The 19,444-nt window shown below is 45.8% G+C and overlaps 1 protein-coding gene across 3 annotated transcripts; it reads right to left on the bottom strand.

The window, feature by feature from the left end:
- Positions 1 to 3,799: 3,799 nt before the first annotated feature.
- Positions 3,800 to 18,320, bottom strand: iqcb1 (IQ motif containing B1). Of its 3 annotated transcripts, none has more exons than XM_075477088.1 (15): positions 18,214 to 18,320; positions 16,996 to 17,172; positions 16,745 to 16,913; positions 16,447 to 16,564; positions 15,541 to 15,616; positions 15,217 to 15,316; positions 13,716 to 13,888; positions 13,528 to 13,637; positions 12,531 to 12,682; positions 9,734 to 9,800; positions 7,991 to 8,066; positions 7,477 to 7,640; positions 6,066 to 6,203; positions 5,806 to 5,962; positions 3,800 to 4,596 (listed from the first exon to the last, which is right to left on the bottom strand). In XM_075477088.1, the coding sequence occupies exons 2-15, from the start codon at positions 17,105 to 17,107 to the stop codon at positions 4,352 to 4,354; spliced, it is 1,857 nt and encodes a 618-aa protein (XP_075333203.1). In that variant the 5' UTR covers positions 17,108 to 17,172; positions 18,214 to 18,320; the 3' UTR covers positions 3,800 to 4,351. The 3 variants fall into 3 exon arrangements, with proteins under 3 accessions (XP_075333203.1, XP_075333204.1, XP_075333205.1); XM_075477089.1 differs by having other exon boundaries at positions 12,531 to 12,649; XM_075477090.1 differs by lacking the exon at positions 5,806 to 5,962.
- Between the last annotated feature and the right edge of the window lie 1,124 nt (positions 18,321 to 19,444).

The following is a 19,444-nucleotide window of genomic DNA, read 5'->3' as shown; positions in this document are numbered from 1 at the left end:
GAAGGAGAGAGGTGACCCCGCTGTGTCCTGACGGCAGGTGGAAGGCAGGAAGAGGTCCTGAGGAAGGAGAGAGGTGACCTGGTTCTGTCCTGACGGCAGGTGGAAGGCAGGAAGAGGTCCTGAGGAAGGAGAGAGGTGACCTCGCTCTGTCCTGACGGCAGGTGGAAGGCAAGAAGAGGTCCTGAGGAAGGAGAGAGGTGACCCCGCTGTGTCCTGACGGCAGGTGGAAGGCAGGAAGAGGTCCTGAGGAAGGAGAGAGGTGACCTGGTTCTGTCCTGACGGCAGGTGGAAGGCAGGAAGAGGTCCTGAGGAAGGAGAGAGGTGACCTCGCTCTGTCCTGACGGCAGGTGGAAGGCAAGAAGAGGTCCTGAGGAAGGAGAGAGGTGACCCCGCTCTGTCCTGACGGCAGGTGGAAGGCAGGAAGAGGTCCTGAGGAAGGAGAGAGGTGACCTGGTTCTGTCCTGACGGCAGGTGGAAGGCAGGAAGAGGTCCTGAGGAAGGAGAGAGGTGACCCCGCTCTGTCCTGATGGCAGGTGGAAGGCAGGAAGTGGTCCTGAGGAAGGAGAGAGGTGACCCGGCTCTGTCCTGACGGCAGGTGGAAGGCAGGAAGAGGTCCTGAGGAAGGAGAGAGGTGACCTGGTTCTGTCCTGACGGCAGATGGAAGGCAGGAAGAGGTCCTGAGGAAGGAGAGAGGTGACCTGGTTCTGTCCTGACGGCAGGTGGAAGGCAGGAAGAGGTCCTGAGGAAGGAGAGAGGTGACCTGGTTCTGTCCTGACGGCAGGTGGAAGGCAGGAAGAGGTCCTGAGGAAGGAGAGAGGTGACCTGGTTCTGTCCTGACGGCAGGTGGAAGGCAGGAAGAGGTCCTGAGGAAGGAGAGAGGTGACCCGGCTCTGTCCTGACGGCAGGTGGAAGGCAGGAAGAGGTCCTGAGGAAGGAGAGAGGTGACCCCGCTCTGTCCTGACGGCAGGTGGAAGGCAAGAAGAGGTCCTGAGGAAGGAGAGAGGTGACCCCGCTCTGTCCTGACGGCAGGTGGAAGGCAGGAAGAGGTCCTGAGGAAGGAGAGAGGTGACCCCGCTCTGTCCTGACGGCAGGTGGAAGGCAAGAAGAGGTCCTGAGGAAGGAGAGAGGTGACCTGGTTCTGTCCTGACGGCAGGTGGAAGGCAGGAAGAGGTCCTGAGGAAGGACAGAGGTGACCTCGCTCTGTCCTGACGGCAGGTGGAAGGCAAGAAGAGGTCCTGAGGAAGGAGAGAATCCTAGAGTGAGAAGATGGAAAGTGTGAAAGAACAGAGGGATTGAAGTGAGAACCTCCCCCCCACATTCCTGTGAACATTAACCCCTGCAGCTCAACTTTATATGAAGCGGCACGAAGCCTTCATCATCGATTCATCACTCTACTTAAATCATGTCTGCTTAGTTTAATAATCGCACACAAAAACAGTTCTTATTCTTTCTCTTTTTTTTAAAGTCTGAAATCTTTCTGACATTTCTGACAACATAAAGTGAGATTACTGAACTTAAAGTCATAAAAAAAAAGCACAAGGACCATCTCTAGTTTAGTTTGAAACAACAGACAAATCTTAAATATTCTTTGAAGGATAAAAAACTGGGCTATATCTATATTATATTTACCGTTTTATTGGAGTCTCGATGCTTTCTGCTTTGAGATGTGGCTCAATCTGCATGTAAATAACAAGAATAATCAGTTTCCTCAGAGTTATGTTGAATGGAAATAGGTCAGAGCCCCGGCCACCCGCCTTTGTGTAACTTTATAATTCTATTTACTCCACCAGAGAGAAGTCCCTTTGAATTACAGAAAGGAAAGTGCACTTCAAAGTTCATAGAATAAAGATACAGTCATAATACGAGCTTCAGAAGGATAAGAAACTACTGAGATGTGGATGCTGGGTAAATTATTCGGTAAAAAGAACGAATCAGATCCTCTAACTAAGAAGAACTTTCAAATCAAGTCCTAATGCAGAAACTCTGAGCTTAATCATTTTGTTTCGTTCAACATGGCCGACTGAACATCTGTGCAGCAGCTTCTGATAAATGTTCATCATGGAAACACTTCTGAGGAGAAGAAAGTAGCATCAAAGGAAAGATTCATGAAGCTCCTACCTGCTCGCCTCCAGCGCTGCGTTTCCCTCCAACACGCAGAGTAACAGCTGCTTATATAACATCTGCTGAGCCTCTGCTGGTCAGCAGCTCGGATCAGTAATCAATAGGTGTGATCAATGCTCTGCTCTGCATGGGACCGCCTCTGACATCAGGGCACATGTTCCCAAACCTGCTTCATGTGAGTCTGGGTGTGTGAGCTCAGCTGTTTGATGAGACAGTTTGATATGTGAGAGTTAAAGTTTGATGAGTGAGAAGCGGCAGACCTCCTCCTCCTCCTCCTCCTCAGTGCAGGAGGAGCTCCCCCTGCTGGTTGGTGGGGGGCACTGCAACACTGCCACAAATAATAAACAAACCTGGAACCATAACAGAAGTTACCATCAGCTGTTTTCACAATCCTCCAACCAGTCAAGTACAGCATGCAGCAGTGAATTCAGGGTTCTTGAGACTTTAAAGAGATGTTTAAACTGAAAAAAATGACATTTAATGCTGCAAAAATCCAAGAAAAATCTAAGTTCATTAAGTTCTCTTACAGTTCCAGTGTGTGGCATTATGTGAGATGTATAAATACACACCGGGGCTCATCTCCCTTATTGCACCGGTATTTTTCTACAGCAGACCAGAAGGGACAAAAAGGCTCTTTCTGCTTGGTGTCTCACTCTGTGCTGACAGATGCCCCTTCGTCCTAAACACCAGACCCCCACAGGTCAGGTCAGAATATGACGGTTTTGTTTGTACACTAAGTTGTTACCGATGGGGAGAGGAAGACATGGAGTTAGGAGGTGATGACCATGATGCATGCGCTCACATCCCTGCACACACTTACATACAGATCACAGGTGTACAGAAACTAGGGCTGGGCCAGTTAACTCGTTATTATCGCGTTAACTCGTAATTATTTAACGCCGATAAATATTTTATCGCGCATTAATGCAGGTTTTATTATTCATTTTATTATTGTAAAAGTCTGTTGCTCACAGGCTTTTATTTATTAAAAGTCTGTAGCTCACAGGCTTTTATTTAGTAAAAGTCTGTTGCTCACAGGCTTTTATTTATTAAAAGTCTGTTGCTCACAGGCTTTTATTTAGTAAAAGTCTGCTGCTCACAGGCTTTTATTTTGTAAAAGTCTGTCGCTCACAGGCTTTTATTTAGTAAAAGTCTGTTTCTGTCTGCTGTGGAACAGGAAAAGAAAGTAATCGGCGGATCCACCAAACATGGAGAAGGGTACGGAACTTTTACTCGGCCATTTTCATTTTAAAGTTCTTCCAGACGGCGGAGTCGACAGAACCAAAGTCATCTGTAAACACTGCCAAGTTGAATTGTCTTCTCAGCGTAGTAGTTCCAGTCTAAATTATCACTTAAAGGCAAAACACACAACTGATAGCAGCAAGTCATTCAAGGAAACAGACAGTGGAGCGAGGCTTCTACATAAAAACTACAGAAAGATGCTGATGTTAAAAGTGTGTTTGCACAACAAATGTTATGGCACTTTCATTCATATGGCAGCACATTTAAAATAAAACTAAATGCTAAAAGCTATACGCTACTTTTGGATTCATTTTTGGATTTTGCGTACAAATGCGATTAATCGTGATTAATCAGGGAAATCATGTGATTAATTAGATTAAACATTTTAATCGTTGCCCAGCCCTAACAGAAACAGATTGGATGGACAGGGTGGGAGTTAAATATATGTCCCATAACCTGAACAAGTATTACATCAAACAAATGGAGGAAACTTCCAGAAACATTCAGCTTTGTGTTCATTTTATTGAGCATTTGTGACATTCAAAATGAATTGATCTGGGCTGAGAGCTGAGTGGATGCAACAGCTGGTACCTCACGGAGGAAGTCTGGTGCCGTCTGAATCCAGATCTGCTCCATCTGAATCCAGATCTGCTCCTTCTGAATCCAGATCTGCTCCATCTGAATCCAGATCTGCTCCATCTGAATCCAGATCTGCTCCTTCTGAATCCAGATCTGCTCCATCTGAATCCAGATCTGCTCCATCTGAATCCAGATCTGCTCCATCTGAATCCAGATCTGCTCCATCTGAATCCAGATCTGCTCCTTCTGAATCCAGATCTGCTCCATCTGAATCCAGATCTGCTCCATCTGGTTCAGATCTGCTCCATCTGGATGTAGATCAGATGTAGTGAGTCTGAGCCAGTTATTCCAGAGACAACAGCACAGAGATCACAGCTCAGAAGGTGATCAGTTAAACCCGCTGTTCATGTTAAAGCTTCAGCGGCTCTGCTGCTGTCCCTCCTACGTAAAGCCCTCCCAGCTCCGCCTCCAGCCCCGCCTCCAGGTGGGCGTGGCCTGACGCTTCAGCCGGCTCTCCCAGCGTCCTCCACCAGGGCAGCCGGCTGGCCTGCAGAGCGGCATTGTGGGCATCGCGGGCTCGGGCGGTGACGGAACCCGACGGGCTCTGGAAAGCCTCCGCGTCTGTTGCCGTGACGGCGGAAAGGGGCGGGGCATCTGTGGGGGACAATGCAATCAGTGATGATGAAAAGCAGCTGAGATGGGGGCTCAAGCCTTTCATCAACCTCAGTTTCACTCTGAAGGGAGCAGCTGCAAACTGTCCTGACCCGGAATCTGAGAGAGATTTCAGTTTTTTAAGCATCAATAACCCACAACATTCCTCTTCTCTCATTTCAGTCAGTCAGAAAAATGTCCAAAAAAACCCTAAACATCACCTTTTAGTGTCAGTTTTCTAAGAAAGGTTTGATTTCAACAAAAGGAGCTCCAGTGTGGTGATTCTCTGTCTGAGATGTGGTTTCCTGTCGCTCAGCTGTCAGTTCTCCTAATCAAACCACAGCTCATCCAGAGCCTCCTGTAGCAACACGCTAACGCTAATGTTAACGCTAACGCTAGGAATCAGTGGGCCTCAGGCCTTCTTCACACAAACACCCGAATTTACTACGACTATGGATAAAAAAAATTGCTTTTTCCATGTGTGTTTGTCCAAATGTCCTCAGTCGCACAGCAGCTGGAGGAAGTGACACTATAGCTCATAAATTTGGTTGCCAATGACTACAGCAAACTTTATAAATTAAGTAAAAGATGATGTAACAGGAAAGACATAGAAAAGGAGGAGATGTGTGTGTGTGTGTGTGTGTGTGTGTGTGTGTGTGTGTGTGTGTGTGAGACCTCTCAGCAGCCCCAGCTGTGTGTGTGTGTGTGTGTGTGTGTGTGTGTGTGAGACCTCTCAGCAGCCCCAGCTGTGTGTGTGTGTGTGTGTGTGTGTGTGAGACCTCTCAGCAGCCCCAGCTGTGTGTGTGTGTGTGTGTGTGTGTGTGTGTGTGTGTGAGACCTCTCAGCAGCCCCAGCTGTGTGTGTGTGTGTGTGTGTGTGTGTGAGACCTCTCAGCAGCCCCAGCTGTGTGTGTGTGTGTGTGTGTGTGTGTGTGTGTGTGTGTGAGACCTCTCAGCAGCCCCAGCTGTGTGTGTGTGTGTGTGTGTGTGTGTGTGTGTGTGTGTGTGTGTGTGTGTGTGTGTGAGACCTCTCAGCAGCCCCAGCTGTGTGTGTGTGTGTGTGTGTGAGACCTCTCAGCAGCCCCAGCTGTGTGTGTGTGTGTGTGTGTGTGTGAGACCTCTCAGCAGCCCCAGCTGTGTGTGTGTGTGTGTGTGTGTGTGAGACCTCTCCCAGCTGTGTGTGTGTGTGTGTGTGTGTGTGTGTGTGTGAGACCTCTCAGCAGCCCCAGCTGTGTGTGTGTGTGAGCCAGCAGAGCCTCCACCCGCTGCTCCTCCCTCCTCTGCTGCGCTCCTCTCTGCAGCTCCGCCTGCAGCAGCAGCTGCACCTCCTGGTGGAGGGACGCACACTCCTCAGGAGACACGCGGGACGACTGCACGCACACGCTCACGCACACACACACGCACACACACACACGTCAGCAGCATGCAGAGCATCCTACAGGTGAGGACGGTTTGTTGGACTCAGTCTCTCACCCGGTGCACGGTGATGTACTCCTCCACCTGTTGCTTTAGCTCCGCCCTCCGGCTGTCTGTCAAGCCTTCCTGTCCAATCCACAGAGGGCTGAGGGGCGGGGCCCTGGCTGAGCGACGCTTCTCTAGAAAGCGGCGCACCTGGGAGAGAAGACACAGCGAGGATTATTAAAGTTATCACCTCAAACTAACCGATTCTGCCCGTCAGAGAAGGAGAGGAAGGTTTCATCTGCCGTGTGACCGGGTGATGTGAGGGTCCTCAGAAGTATAGACAGACGTGTGTGTGACCGAGTAATGTGAGGGGTTGGAAGCCTGAGGGTCCTCAGAAGTATAGACAGACGTGTGTGTGACCGAGTAATGTGAGGGGTTGGAAGCCTGAGGGTCCTCAGAAGTATAGACAGACGTGTGTGTGACCGGGTGATGTGAGGGGCTGGAACCCTGAGGGTCCTCAGAAGTATAGACAGACGTGTGTGTGACCGAGTAATGTGAGGGGCTGGAAGCCTGAGGGTCCTCACAGGTATAGACAGACGTATGTGTGACCGGGTAATGTGAGGGGCTGGAAGCCTGAGGGTCCTCACAGGTATAGACAGACGTATGTGTGACCGGGTAATGTGAGGGTCCTCAGAAGTATAGACAGACGTGTGTGTGACCGGGTGATGTGAGGGGCTGGAACCCTGAGGGTCCTCAGAAGTATAGACAGACGTGTGTGTGACCGAGTAATGTGAGGGGCTGGAAGCCTGAGGGTCCTCAGAAGTATAGACAGACGTGTGTGTGACCGGGTAATGTGAGGGTCCTCAGAAGTATAGACAGACGTGTGTGTGACCGGGTGATGTGAGGGGTTGGAAGCCTGAGGGTCCTCACAGGTATAGACAGACGTGTGTGTGACCGGGTGATGTGAGGAGCTGGAAGCCTGAGGGTCCTCAGAAGTATAGACAGACGTGTGTGTGACCGGGTAATGTGAGGGTCCTCAGAAGTATAGACAGACGTGTGTGTGACCGGGTGATGTGAAGGGTTGGAGGCCTGAGGGTCCTCACAGGTATAGACAGACGTGTGTGTGACCGGGTGATGTGAGGGGTTGGAAGCCTGAGGGTCCTCACAGGTATAGACAGACGTGTGTGTGACCGGGTGATGTGAGGGGCTGGAAGCCTGAGGGTCCTCACAGGTATAGACAGACGTGTGTGTGAGCGGGTGATGTGAGGAGCTGGAAGCCTGAGGGTCCTCAGAAGTATAGACAGACGTGTGTGTGACCGGGTAATGTGAGGGTCCTCAGAAGTATAGACAGACGTGTGTGTGACCGGGTAATGTGAGGGGTTGGAAGCCTGAGGGTCCTCACAGGTATAGACAGACGTGTGTGTGAGCGGGTGATGTGAGGGGCTGGAAGCCTGAGGGTCCTCAGAAGTATAGACAGACCTACCGCCCTCTGCAGCCTCCTGGCAGCCTGCTGCTGCCTCTGAGACTCTCTCAGTGGGATCCGGAGTGTGCTGCTGTAGCGTCGTCTCTCTCTGAAGCCTCTCCAGAAGCTCTGGATCACCACGGCCGCCCGCCGCTCGCACTCCTGCAGGTATGTCTGCACCTGCTCTGAATGCACACACACACACACACACACACACATAGAGAGGCTTTTTACTTATTTCCTCTGCTCTGAAGCAGCACTCTGTGTCCAAGTTTCCAAGCAGGAACCAAGAAACAAAGAGAGTTCTGGATCCTTCATCTGCAGCTTCATTTAAATGAAAGAGTTGCTGAATCAGAAGAGGACCACTTCTGCTTGATTAAAGTGTCTCCATCATGTAAAACTGCACCGTTTCACAGTGTTTGGCTCAGAGGAGAACAAATCTGCCACAGATCCCTTTAAATGTGACAGACCTGGGCTGGAAACCAGAGATAAATCTCCGATGGTGGAAATGACAGAACAGACAGAGAGTCCTTACCAGGAGGAAGCAGCTGCAGCAGGCGCCTCTGTTTCTGGTGGAACTCCCTCCGGGCCCGTTGGCGCCTCAAACACACCTGCAAACATTTCACAATCTTTGTTCAAACGCATTCAGAGTGAGGCAGAAAAGATGCTCCCACAGAGCCTTCAGTTATCAGGCCCCTCTCTGTGGAACCAGCTGCCAGTTTGGGAGGCAGAGCCTTCAGTTATCAGGCCCCTCTCTGTGGGACCAGCTGCCAGTTTGGGAGGCAGAGCCTTCAGTTATCAGGCCCCTCTCTGAGGAACCAGCTGCCAGTTTGGGAGGCAGAGCCTTCAGTTATCAGACCCCTCTCTGTGGAACCAGCTGTCAGTTTGGGAGGCAGAGCCTTCAGTTATCAGGCCCCTCTCTGTGGAACCAGCTGCCAGTTTGGGAGGCAGAGCCTTCGGTTATCAGGCCCCTCTCTGTGGAACCAGCTGCCAGTTTGGGAGGCAGAGCCTTCAGTTATCAGGCCCCTCTCTGTGGAACCAGCTGCCAGTTTGGGAGGCGGAGCCTTCAGTTATCAGGCCCCTCTCTGTGGAACCAGCTGCCAGTTTGGGAGGCAGAGCCTTCAGTTATCAGGCCCCTCTCTGTGGAACCAGCTGCCAGTTTGGGAGGCAGAGCCTTCAGTTATCAGGCCCCTCTCTGTGGAACCAGCTGCCAGTTTGGGAGGCAGAGCCTTCAGTTATCAGGCCCCTCTCTGTGGAACCAGCTGCCAGTTTGGGTGGCAGAGCCTTCAGTTATCAGGCCCCTCTCTGTGGAACCAGCTGCCAGTTTGGGAGGCGGAGCCTTCAGTTATCAGGCCCCTCTCTGTGGAACCAGCTGCCAGTTTGGGAGGCAGAGCCTTCAGTTATCAGGCCCCTCTCTGTGGAACCAGCTGCCAGTTTGGGAGGCAGAGCCTTCAGTTATCAGGCCCCTCTCTGTGGAACCAGCTGCCAGTTTGGGAGGCAGAGCCTTCAGTTATCAGGCCCCTCTCTGTGGGCCCAGCTGCCAGTTTGGGAGGCAGAGCCTTCAGTTATCAGGCCCCTCTCTGTGGAACCAGCCGCCAGTTTGGGAGGCAGAGCCTTCAGTTATCAGGCCCCTCTCTGTGGAACCAGCTGCCAGTATGGGAGGCAGAGCCTTCAGTTATCAGGCCCCTCTCTACCTTTAAGACCAGGCTTAAAACTTTCCTTTCTGATAAAGCTTATAGTTAGGGATGGCTCAGGTGACCCTGGAACATCCCATAGTTAAGCTGCTATAGGCCCAGCCTGCTGGGGGAGCTCCCATGATGCACCTCTCCTCCCTCTGCTCTCTTCACTCTCATATATCTATCCACAAAGTGGTAAGAAATTAACAAACTAAATGTTTATTTTTGTAAAAATACTGATAAGAAATTTAAAACTACATAAAACTGTCTGTATGCTGTAAAAATGAAGAGAAAGAAGTCAGACTTCTCCCAAACTCACTGACTGATCCAGTAAGTGGAGTCCAGATTCCATCTCTGAGCTCTGTGAACTCCACATATCGATCTGCTGCATTAAGAGATGCTGCGATCAGCTGACCGGAGTCTACACTCAGAGAGCCCAACGCCCATCAAGGCTTTCATTGTGTTCTGTAATCCTAAAGCTCCAACTCTCTCTAAACTTTCAGGAAATTCAGCCTGGAATTGATCTTGTTACAAACACCATCCTCCTAGGCCTTTTTAGTTTTAGCTTAAACGTCCCTGTTCTCATCTTCGGGAACACTTACCTGATACCTGAGCTCCTCCTCCCACTGCTGCGCCTCTTTCTGCTGCTGCTGCTGCCTCCTACGAGCCCTGATGTGAACACACAAAGCAGCAACTCAGTGTGTGTGTTTGAATACTCTGTCTCACGCTCAGGAAAGCTAAAGAAAGATGGTGGATATGACTGAAGCAGCACTGCAAGCGCAAAGAGTCCTAAAGCTGTTCAAATGTAAATGTTGAAAGAAATCAGACGCTTCAGCCGGTGGGGGGAACAAAGCGGTCTACATCTGTACACATGTTTACATCTGCGCAGGCTGGTGGTACAAACGTATGAAGGACTGAAACTGCCAATGTAAGAAATAAATTAGGGCTGGGCGAGTTAACTCATTATTATCGCGTTAAATCGTAATTATTTAACGCCGATAAATATTTTATCGCGCATTAATGCAGGTTTGATTATTTATTTCATATTGTAAAAGTATGTTCCTCACAGTCTTTTATTTTGTAAAATTCTGCTGCTCACAGGCTTTTATTTTGTAAAAGTCTGCTGCTCACAGGCTTTTATTTTGTAAAAGTCTGCTGCTCACAGGCTTTTATTTTGTAAAATTCTGTTGCTCACAGGCTTTTATTTTGTAAAAGTATGTTGCTCACAGGCTTTTATTTTGTAAAAGTCTGCTGCTCACAGGCTTTTATTTTGTAAAAGTCTGCTGCTCACAGGCTTTTATTTTGTAAAATTCTGTTGCTCACAGGCTTTTATTTTGTAAAAGTATGTTGCTCACAGGCTTTTATTTTGTAAAAGTCTGCTGCTCACAGGCTTTTATTTTGTAAAATTCTGTTGCTCACAGGCTTTTATTTTGTAAAATTCTGTTGCTCACAGGCTTTTATTTAGTAAAAGTCTGTTGCTCACAGGCTTTTATTTTGTAAAAGTCTGCTGCTCACAGGCTTTTATTTTGTAAAAGTCTGCTGCTCAGAGGCTTTTATTTTGTAAAAGTCTGTTGCTCACATGCTTTTATTTTGTAAAAGTCTGCTGCTCACAGGCTTTTATTTTGTAAAATTCTGTTGCTCACAGGCTTTTATTTTGTAAAAGTCTGTTGCTCACAGGCTTTTATTTTGTAAAAGTCTGTTGCTCACAGGCTTTTATTTTGTAAAAGTCTGTTGCTCACAGGCTTTTATTTTGTAAAAGTCTGCTGCTGTCTGCTGTGGAACAGGAAAAGAAAGTAATCGGCGGATCCACCAAACATGGAGAAGGGTACGGAACTTTTACTCGGCCATTTTCATTTTAAAGTTCTTCCAGACAGCGGAGTGGACAGAACCAAAGTCATCTGTAAACACTGCCAAGTTGAATTATCTTCTCAGCGTAGTAGTTCCAGTCTAAAATATCACTTAAAGGCAAAACACACAACTGATAGCAGCAAGTCATTCAAGGAAACAGACAGTGGAGCGAGGCTTCTACATAAAAACTACAGAAAGATGCTGATGTTAAAAGTGTGTTTGCACAACAAATGTTATGGCACTTTCATTCATATGGCAGCACATTTAAAATAAAGCTAAATGCTAAAAGCTATACGCTACTTTTGGATTCATTTTTGGATTCTGCGTACAAATGCGATTAATCGTGATTAATCAGGGAAATCATGGGATTAATTAGATTAAACATTTTAATCGTTGCCCAGCACTAAAATAAACACAAAAACATACAAATAAGTCAATAAATAAATGAATATATCAATAAATGATTCGAAAGTAATGTAAAAAATTAATTTGTGCAATTATGAATGAACAGAATGTGAAATAAATGAATGTTTCTACTTTAATTCAAATTAATTTACTGTTCTGTTATTTGCTCTCATATGTGCATGTGTGTGCATGTGTGTGCATGTGTGTGTGCATGTGTGTGTCAGACGCCTGACACAGAGAACAGTTTGGTCCTCTTCCAAGTGTTTGGCACCATTTTGTGAAACAGGATGTTTGCATCCAGGAGATGAACCAACAGGTGAGAAGCTGAGCCATGACAAAGACCGCCCCCCCTCATTTGCATTATGACAGATAAAAAACGCATCGAGGAATGTTAAAACCTGGGAATGAGTGAGCCTGGGGAGATAAATCAGGGGAGAAAGCCCCCAGGTGCTCCAGGGCCGATGTGATGAACACAAAGGCAGAAATATTAATTTATTTCCCATCATAGAAAATAATTAATCATTTCATCAGACCTCTGCGAGTGCGTTTAGTTGAAGGATCAAACTAAGAATAAACTCTTCTCTCTCTCATGGTCGATAAGCCTTGTTTGGTGAGTTAAGAATCACGCACAACTCACTAATATGACTATTTAAAAAAAGACTGAACCCTGAAAATCATTTGCTTTCATTCCACAACACAGAAACCAGTGAAGCTGTGCAGCTGATGATGAATTTCAGGATGGATTCAGCATCGCACAACACGACAAGACGGAGAGAGTCCGACAGGGTCAACAGGCCCCCCGACGCTGTCGCATGCAGCCGACAACCGAACCTTAAAGTTAAAAAGAAGGTGCTCGTACACAAAAACACGATGAGTGATGAGCACGGATGGATGTTTGATTTGAGGAGCACTGGTGTTATAAACAACTGTAAACCCAGTTAATTCACATCATTCACACAGTTCCAGGCGCTTTGTGCACGCAGCTGCAGAAACTACAAAGACATCCGAAGGCGTTTAAGGAACTGAGAAAACAAAGATGAAATGTGACCGTAGATGTGACACAACGAGCTCTGCTCACGGCGCAGATATTTTTAGCCTTCAGGCTTCACACTCGTCTCTGATGGGAAGCCATCAAAGAGTCGTTACCTGTATCTCCTCTGCAGCGCGCTGACGGCTCTGCTGAGGCTCTTCACTCGGCGCCGGGTCCGATACGACCTCCACGCCGCCTGGATCAGACACGCCGCCCGCACGCGCTCCCTGCTCGCCTGCAGCACACAGACGTCGTCACTTTCCTGAAACTGTCTGAAATGTTAAACTGTGAAAAAAAACTGTTTTCATTTGTTTCTTTGATTATGGGAAATTATTGTAAGAATTTTTATTTCATTTACGAACATTTAAAAACTTTTTACAAATTATTTTTGCATATTTTTTCCTATAAAAAGTAATGAAAATTAAAAACTTTTTTTTAAACTTTTTTTTAAATGAAACCATTAAAAGTGCATTAAAAACTGTGAAAAAAACTGTTTTCATTTGTTTCTTGTGTTGTGTGAAATTATTTAAAGAATTTTTATTTAATTTACGAATATTTTAAAACTTTTTTACAAAATTATTTTTGCATATTTTTTCATTTAAAAAGTAATTAAAAATTAAATAAAATAAAAAAATTCTACTTTTTTTAAATGAAACCATTAAAAGTGCTTTAAAAACTGAAAAACGGTTTTCATTTGTTTCTTTGATTGTGTGAAATTATTGTAAGAATTTTTATTTCATTTACGAATATTTAAAAACTTTTTTAAAATTATTTTTGCATATTTTTTTCTATAAAAAGTAATAAAAATTAAATACTTTTTTTTTAATGAAACCATTAAGTGCTTTAAAAACTGTGAAAAGTCAGTGTTTTATCACACTTTGACTTAATTTTTTTAATCAAACGATATGAAATTCATACTCAGATAAAATAAAAATAAAAATTATATTCAAAATAAATAAAAAATTTATATTCAAAATAAATAAATAAATAAATAAATAATCAATAAAAAATACTGAGAACATTTTTATTCTAAAACAAAAGGTTGGAAAAGTCGAAATAACAACAAATATTTTTCACAAATTCAAATAATTTCCTAAAAAACTAAAGTCAGACCTCAGACGGAGTCCGAATGTCCGCTCCTGATTGGACGAGTGCAATCAGCTTATCCACGTCCTGATCAAAGCCCCGCCCCTTCCAGTCTTTGCTCAGGAGGCTGTCGAGACCTGCAGGAGGACACAGAGTCACCTCTGACCTTACCGGTCATACAACCAAACTGCTGATCCTTGTGTGTGACCTCTGACCTTTGAAGCTGAGAAGGAGGGGCTGGAGGCGGAGCCCCAGCTGACTGGCCATGAGAAGCATCAGCCTGACGGAGGCTCCGCCCACCGCAGAGAAGGAGTTGAAAGCTAATTGGCCGACAGCCTCGTTGAGAAGCAGCAGCACCGAGTCCTCGCTCAGACCAGAGAAGAAGTCCCTGTGATCATGTGATCAGATCATTAAAGACTTGGACACACAAATCAGACACAACAGTTACTCAGTGCTGGAGACGGTCCTCAACCCTAAAGACTCGCCCATGGGAACCAAGACCTGTTGTTATGTTTGAAGAATGCCAAAAAAAAGCGTCAAAGAATGCGTTTTAGTCTCGTTTTCTACCTCTAACCAAGTCTTTCTTAGCCTAGCAAGCCAGACCCGTAGAGCAAAAAGCTGTACAGGGGTCTAGTGACGCTGGATAGCAGTGTGAGCGGGATATACGGTTGTCTGTTAAGTTGCCTCTGCACTCAACGCCACGCAATAGGATGGCACAACAACCAATCAGAGCGTCGTCCCACCAACGGAGCAAGCTGGTAAATTAAACTTTTACCGTACCCGGTGGGCAAAACTCCGAAAACGTCCTTTTTTTTTACTGCCTAAACACAACCAGGAAGGTCAGACAGAGCGTCGTCACCCTGGCAACCAAAAAGAAAAAGCAAATGTTGAGTATGAGGATGGAGTTGTAAATGGAAGCCCTCGCTTTGGTTGTACAGACCGACACAACCAGACCGGATTCAGTCTCCGTGCACAGGCCTACGCCATCGATCCTTTCTGGGGTTGTCATGGATCTTGGATCTCAGGATCTTGGATCTCAGGATCTTGGATCTCAGGATCTTGAGGCTTATCCGTGAACAAGAGGACATGTGGTTTGGGACCCTCAGGGTTGCATCTCTGCTTTTTTTGCAGATGATGTGGTTCTGTTGGCTTCTTCAGGCCATGACTCATCTGCAGCGGAGCGGTTCACAGCTGGGACCAAGGTCAGCTCTTCCAAACTCAAAGTCTTAACCAGAAGAAGGTGGAGCCTCTGCCTCAGGGGGAGGAGCCTCTGCCTAAGTGGGTGGAGCCTCTGCCTCAGGGGGAGGAGCTTCAGTACCTCTGGATCTGGTTCTCAGTGACGGTGAGTGATGAAATGAGGGGGCAGACCCAGAACTCACTGCAGGGATTATACATCCCATCTGGCGTGGGCTCGCCTCAGGATCCCCCAGGAGGAGCTGGGGAGCGGGTTTCCTCAAAATAATAAGATAATGGAAACAGCTGCTTTTGATTTCTCGCCCAAACCAAGTAATTTTAGTGCTTTAAGTCAATCATGAGGTGATAAAAGTGTCTCAGACATGCTTCCCACTGACCGGGCGGTGCAGTCTGGTCCAGGCGAGCATCACATTCTGAAGCATTCGCTGTCATATCCAAAGTCCTACCCACATCGTCTTATTAGCAGCATTTCTAAGTATTTTAAACGATCCGGAGGTCTTGTGTGGTGTTCATGTGTCTCACCTGCTGGCTGTTCCAGTTTGAATCCACAGCTGGATGCAGCGCAGAGAAACAGCGGCATCGTCACACATCTGGATTTGCTCGTAGTGGACAGAGCTGAGGACTGAGGAGGCACACGGACAGGAACACAAGGATCAAACATGGTCAGATGCATCTTACTTTATAAATAATAACTGTAGCTGTTGGAGGTTGTTTCCAATAATTAGTCAGTTTTTTATAGATGAGTTTCTATAGCAACGGGACAGAGGGAGTGGGGTTGCCTCATTCAAACTAAGAGCAGGTGGAGTCAGATGTTTGTCTGGAGACTGATCGGTCGGTTGAACTGACCCTGAGTGGTGAGCTGGGGGTGAGCAGAGAGCAGCCAGCCGACTGAATCCATCACCTTCCTGAAGAGAGAAGCACACTGACAGACAGGAGAGGTTGAGCCACAGTTTGACCTCAGCTCAACAAGGCAGGTTTATCTGTGCAGCACAATCCAACAACAAAGCGATTCAAAGTGCATAAGAACAATAGATAAAATCAGTAGTTAAAATGTGATTAAGTTTTGAGCTTTATTCAAACACAGCTGAAAATAGGTGTGTCTTCAGCCTGGACTTAAACACACTGAGTGTTCAGCTGATCTGAGGCTTTCTGGGAGTTTGTTCCAGACATGTGGAGCATAGAAGCTGAATGCAGCTTCTCCATGTCTGGTTCTGACTCTGGGAACTGATAGAAGACCGGATCCAGATGAGCTGAGGTGTCTGGAAGGTTCATCCTGGGTCAGGAGGTCCCTGATGGGTTCTGGTCCTGGACCATTCAGAGCTTTATAGAGCAGCATCAGAACTTTAAAGTCTATCCTCTGATGGACAGGCAGCCGGTGTAAAGACCTCAGAGCTGGACTGATGGGGTCCACTTCTTTGGTCTCAGTGAGGACTCGAGCAGCAGAGTTCTGACTGAGCTGCAGTTTTTAGGTCGACCTGTAAAGATGCTGTTACAGTAATCAAGCCGACTGAAGATGAATGCAGGGACTAGTTTTTCCAGGTCCTGCTGACACATCAGATCCTTTAACCTTGATATATTCTTAAGGTGATAGTAGGCTGACTTTGTTGCTGCCCTAATGTGTTTTTCCAAATTTAGGTCTGAGTCCATCACTAAACCCAGATTTCTGGCCTGGTTGGTAGTTTCTAGGTGTATAGATTGAAGCTCTGTGGTGACCTGTGATCGTTTCTCTAACAGACAGACGGAGCTCCTCACCTCTGCACGGCTCATCAGCCGACTCGCCAGGGACAGCAGGCCAACCACGACCGACGGCAGGAACAGCTTCTGGAAGGCCTCCGAGCGGCTGCCGGGTTCCACCCCGACGCAGCAGGAGCTGCAGGGGCAGAAACTCAAGCTACAAGGCTGCTTGTTGCTAAGCAAACTCCCACGGCAACAAGGTAAAAATATAAAACAATATTCATCAGACTGAACAAAACGGTGTCATTAAAAACTGAAAACTAAATAATGAATTGAAAATGGTTTCACAGATTTAGTTGAGTTCTGTGGGGCGGACCTGGTGAGGTAGGCCAGTGTGGCTGCAGCGCTCCAGCTGCCCCGCAGCCTGCTGGGAGGCAGCGAGAACGCCAGGACGCAGTGGCTCAGGACGCCGCTGTGGTACAGCTGAGACTTTACTCGAGTCAGCGCGCTGCTGTTCGTCTGCACAGCCACCGAGTTCAGAGCCTCTGACGGGTGAGATCAAATAAATCACAACTTCAACACTGATACAAACAGGTAAACAAAGGGGGGGTTTAACAGTGGTCTCACTGTCTAAGCCGTGGTTCAGGAGGCTGAGCTTCTGCTCCGGGGTCAGGTCTTCATCCTCCAGCTGCCTCTTCAACTCTGATATCAGAGCCTCCTCCTCCTCCACCAGCTCCATCAGCAGTTTTAATCAGAGATGTTGGGCTGTGTCTAAACGTAGACCGTCCAGGAGGACGCACTGACCTGAAGCCAGCCACAGAAACAAACCAGAACAGAGGAAATCTGCAGTTATTTCTAAGATGGACTGCAAAAGAAAAGCTTTGCAAGCACCAAACAGACGGGAGAGCAAGAATAACTTCACATAATTCAGTGTTTCACAACCAGCAGAGCCTCAAAACAGCTGCTGTAGAGAAAACACTTTTCATTTATTTTATTCTGAAATGATCAAATAATTATTTTACAACCATCTTGTGGTATTTCAGAAAGTCAATTGTTTAAAATAATGTTCTGCAATTCTTTAAATATTTTTAGAAATGTAACAGATTCACAAACACTGAAATATTTAGAAAAATAAACCATAAAAATAACACATTTAAAACCTATTAAAACACTTTCACATTTTTAATGGTAAAAATATTATAGAGTGTGAATAAAGCAACTCTTTTATCATATTCAGCCATTTTACTTTTTTTTTTTACTTTTATTTTTTAAGAAACACACAGTTATCAAATGAGCAGTTAAAATAAAACCCTGCAGTGTGGGCATTTTATGGGACCTTTGCCTCTGGAGAAACCATCTGAACAACAACACTGACACATTATAGAACATGTGTAAAGATTTAGGAAGTAGCAACACTACAATACACACTACACCAAAAAAAGAGCGTGAAAAGCATCTCCCTGTTAGTGCTCCACTAAGAGACCATCACACAGCTGCCTCTTATTGGCCTGAACTGTTTGTTGTAAAACAAAGAACAAATATGGAAAACAGGAAACAGAAACCAAAGAGCTTTTAACTCAAAGTAAACCTTCAGTACAGTACATTCCTGCATCAGGCGACTAACTGAGCAGATGAACCTGTTTACCTGCCCTCAGAGTCTCACCTGTCCATATGACTGACATCAGACCCACCAAATATGAAGAGTCACATATTTCTGTGCAACACCTGCTGATTGTACTTGATCCCCCAAAGTTTAGCAGCAGCCTTCAGTCGTCTTAGCAAACAATTAGACGACATTAAGTGAAGGGTGAAAAGTGACGTAAACCGGTTAAAAGGAGCACTTACCATCACTTCTTCAGCTTCCAGATATGATATGAAACGCTGCTGAGCGACTAACTGAGAGTTAAAGCTCTAAAGTCAGGCTTTCTTTCGCGCTCTGCTAACTGCTAGCGTTCAGATAGAACGCAGACGCTCTTGTGTTTCTACGGTAACGTGACGTCATGAGTGTGCGACAGCGCCGAGGCGCACCAAAAACATGAACCTATCTTCAGAATCTGCTTATTTACCTTTTTATCAATCTATATTAACTATCCTCAACCAGCAGTATTAATTACTGGACATAAACGGGATCAGTTTAAAATATTTTACATTTATTACATTTTGGGATTTTGTTTTTATCAAACAAACGTGATTTTAACAGTTAAAACTCAGTTAATTCCCTTTAAAAGGGAACAAATACCTAGTACAAGGGACACATTGTTGAACAGATAATATTTAAAATAAAAAAACATTTCAATTCGATAATATCGTTTGTGGCACGTTTAAACATTTCTTAATATTACTTGCCTACAATGTAGTATATCTTGAAAATATTATTTTGAAAAAGAAATACCCAAAAATCATAACCAAATGAATTGAAATGGTGTATATTTCAAAATTCAAGAAATACTTTTTTTTTTTTTATTAATCAGTATGGTTAAAAAGTCACATTTTATTTCCTTATATTTTTCTTGCAAGCAGTCATACTTTGTTATGATGTTTTAAAGTAGTTTTGATCAGTAGATCTCTAGACTTTCTGACGGTCTTATTCTTTTTAAGTTTGAACATTTGTTGCTTTTTTTAATCATTTTCAGTCCAGTCCTTGAACACGCTTGAACCAGTCTTGTGTCTGCACATAACCGACAATTTGTCAAAGAGCCTACTTTAAATTGAACCTTTAAGCAAGCACTTAGTTACAAGTGACTAGAGTGTTACACTTTATTTTAATTACACCTTGGCATGTCTCACCATGGTGTGCAGTGTGTCCTTAAAACATTTGAGGAAACTGGACAAGTGGAGGACAGAAGAAGAAGTGTCAGGCCTAAAGAACTATCTCCAGCAGATGAACAGGATCTGAAAGTGATGTCCTTAAGAAAGAGGAAAACATCCAGCAAAGACCTGACACAGGAGCTGAGAGATGCATCTGGACCTTCAGCTGATCCATCTGCTGTTGGCCCAAGCCTCATCAGAAATGGGCTCCATGGAAGGGTGGCTGTCAGGAAGCCGTTCTTAAGGAAGGGAAACAGGGAGAAAAGGC

The sequence above is a fragment of the Odontesthes bonariensis genome, chromosome 11, assembly GCF_027942865.1.
Source record: "Odontesthes bonariensis isolate fOdoBon6 chromosome 11, fOdoBon6.hap1, whole genome shotgun sequence".
Lineage (NCBI taxonomy): Eukaryota > Metazoa > Chordata > Actinopteri > Atheriniformes > Atherinopsidae > Odontesthes > Odontesthes bonariensis.
Note: the sequence above shows the minus strand (reverse complement) of the source record. Positions and strands in the feature narration are given on the sequence as shown.

Excerpts from the sequence above, each read along its gene's own strand:
- iqcb1 (XM_075477088.1), bottom strand. The coding sequence starts at position 17,107 with ATGGAGCTGGTGGAGGAGGAGGAGGCTCTGATATCAGAGTTGAAGAGG. Across the intron at positions 15,617-16,446 it reads GGCTGATGAGCCGTGCAGAG|TGTGCTTCTCTCTTCAGGAA; the intron begins GTGAGGAGCTCC and ends CCTGTCTGTCAG. Across the intron at positions 8,067-9,733 it reads AGGAGGAGCTCAGGTATCAG|GTGTGTTTGAGGCGCCAACG; the intron begins GTAAGTGTTCCC and ends AAATGTTTGCAG.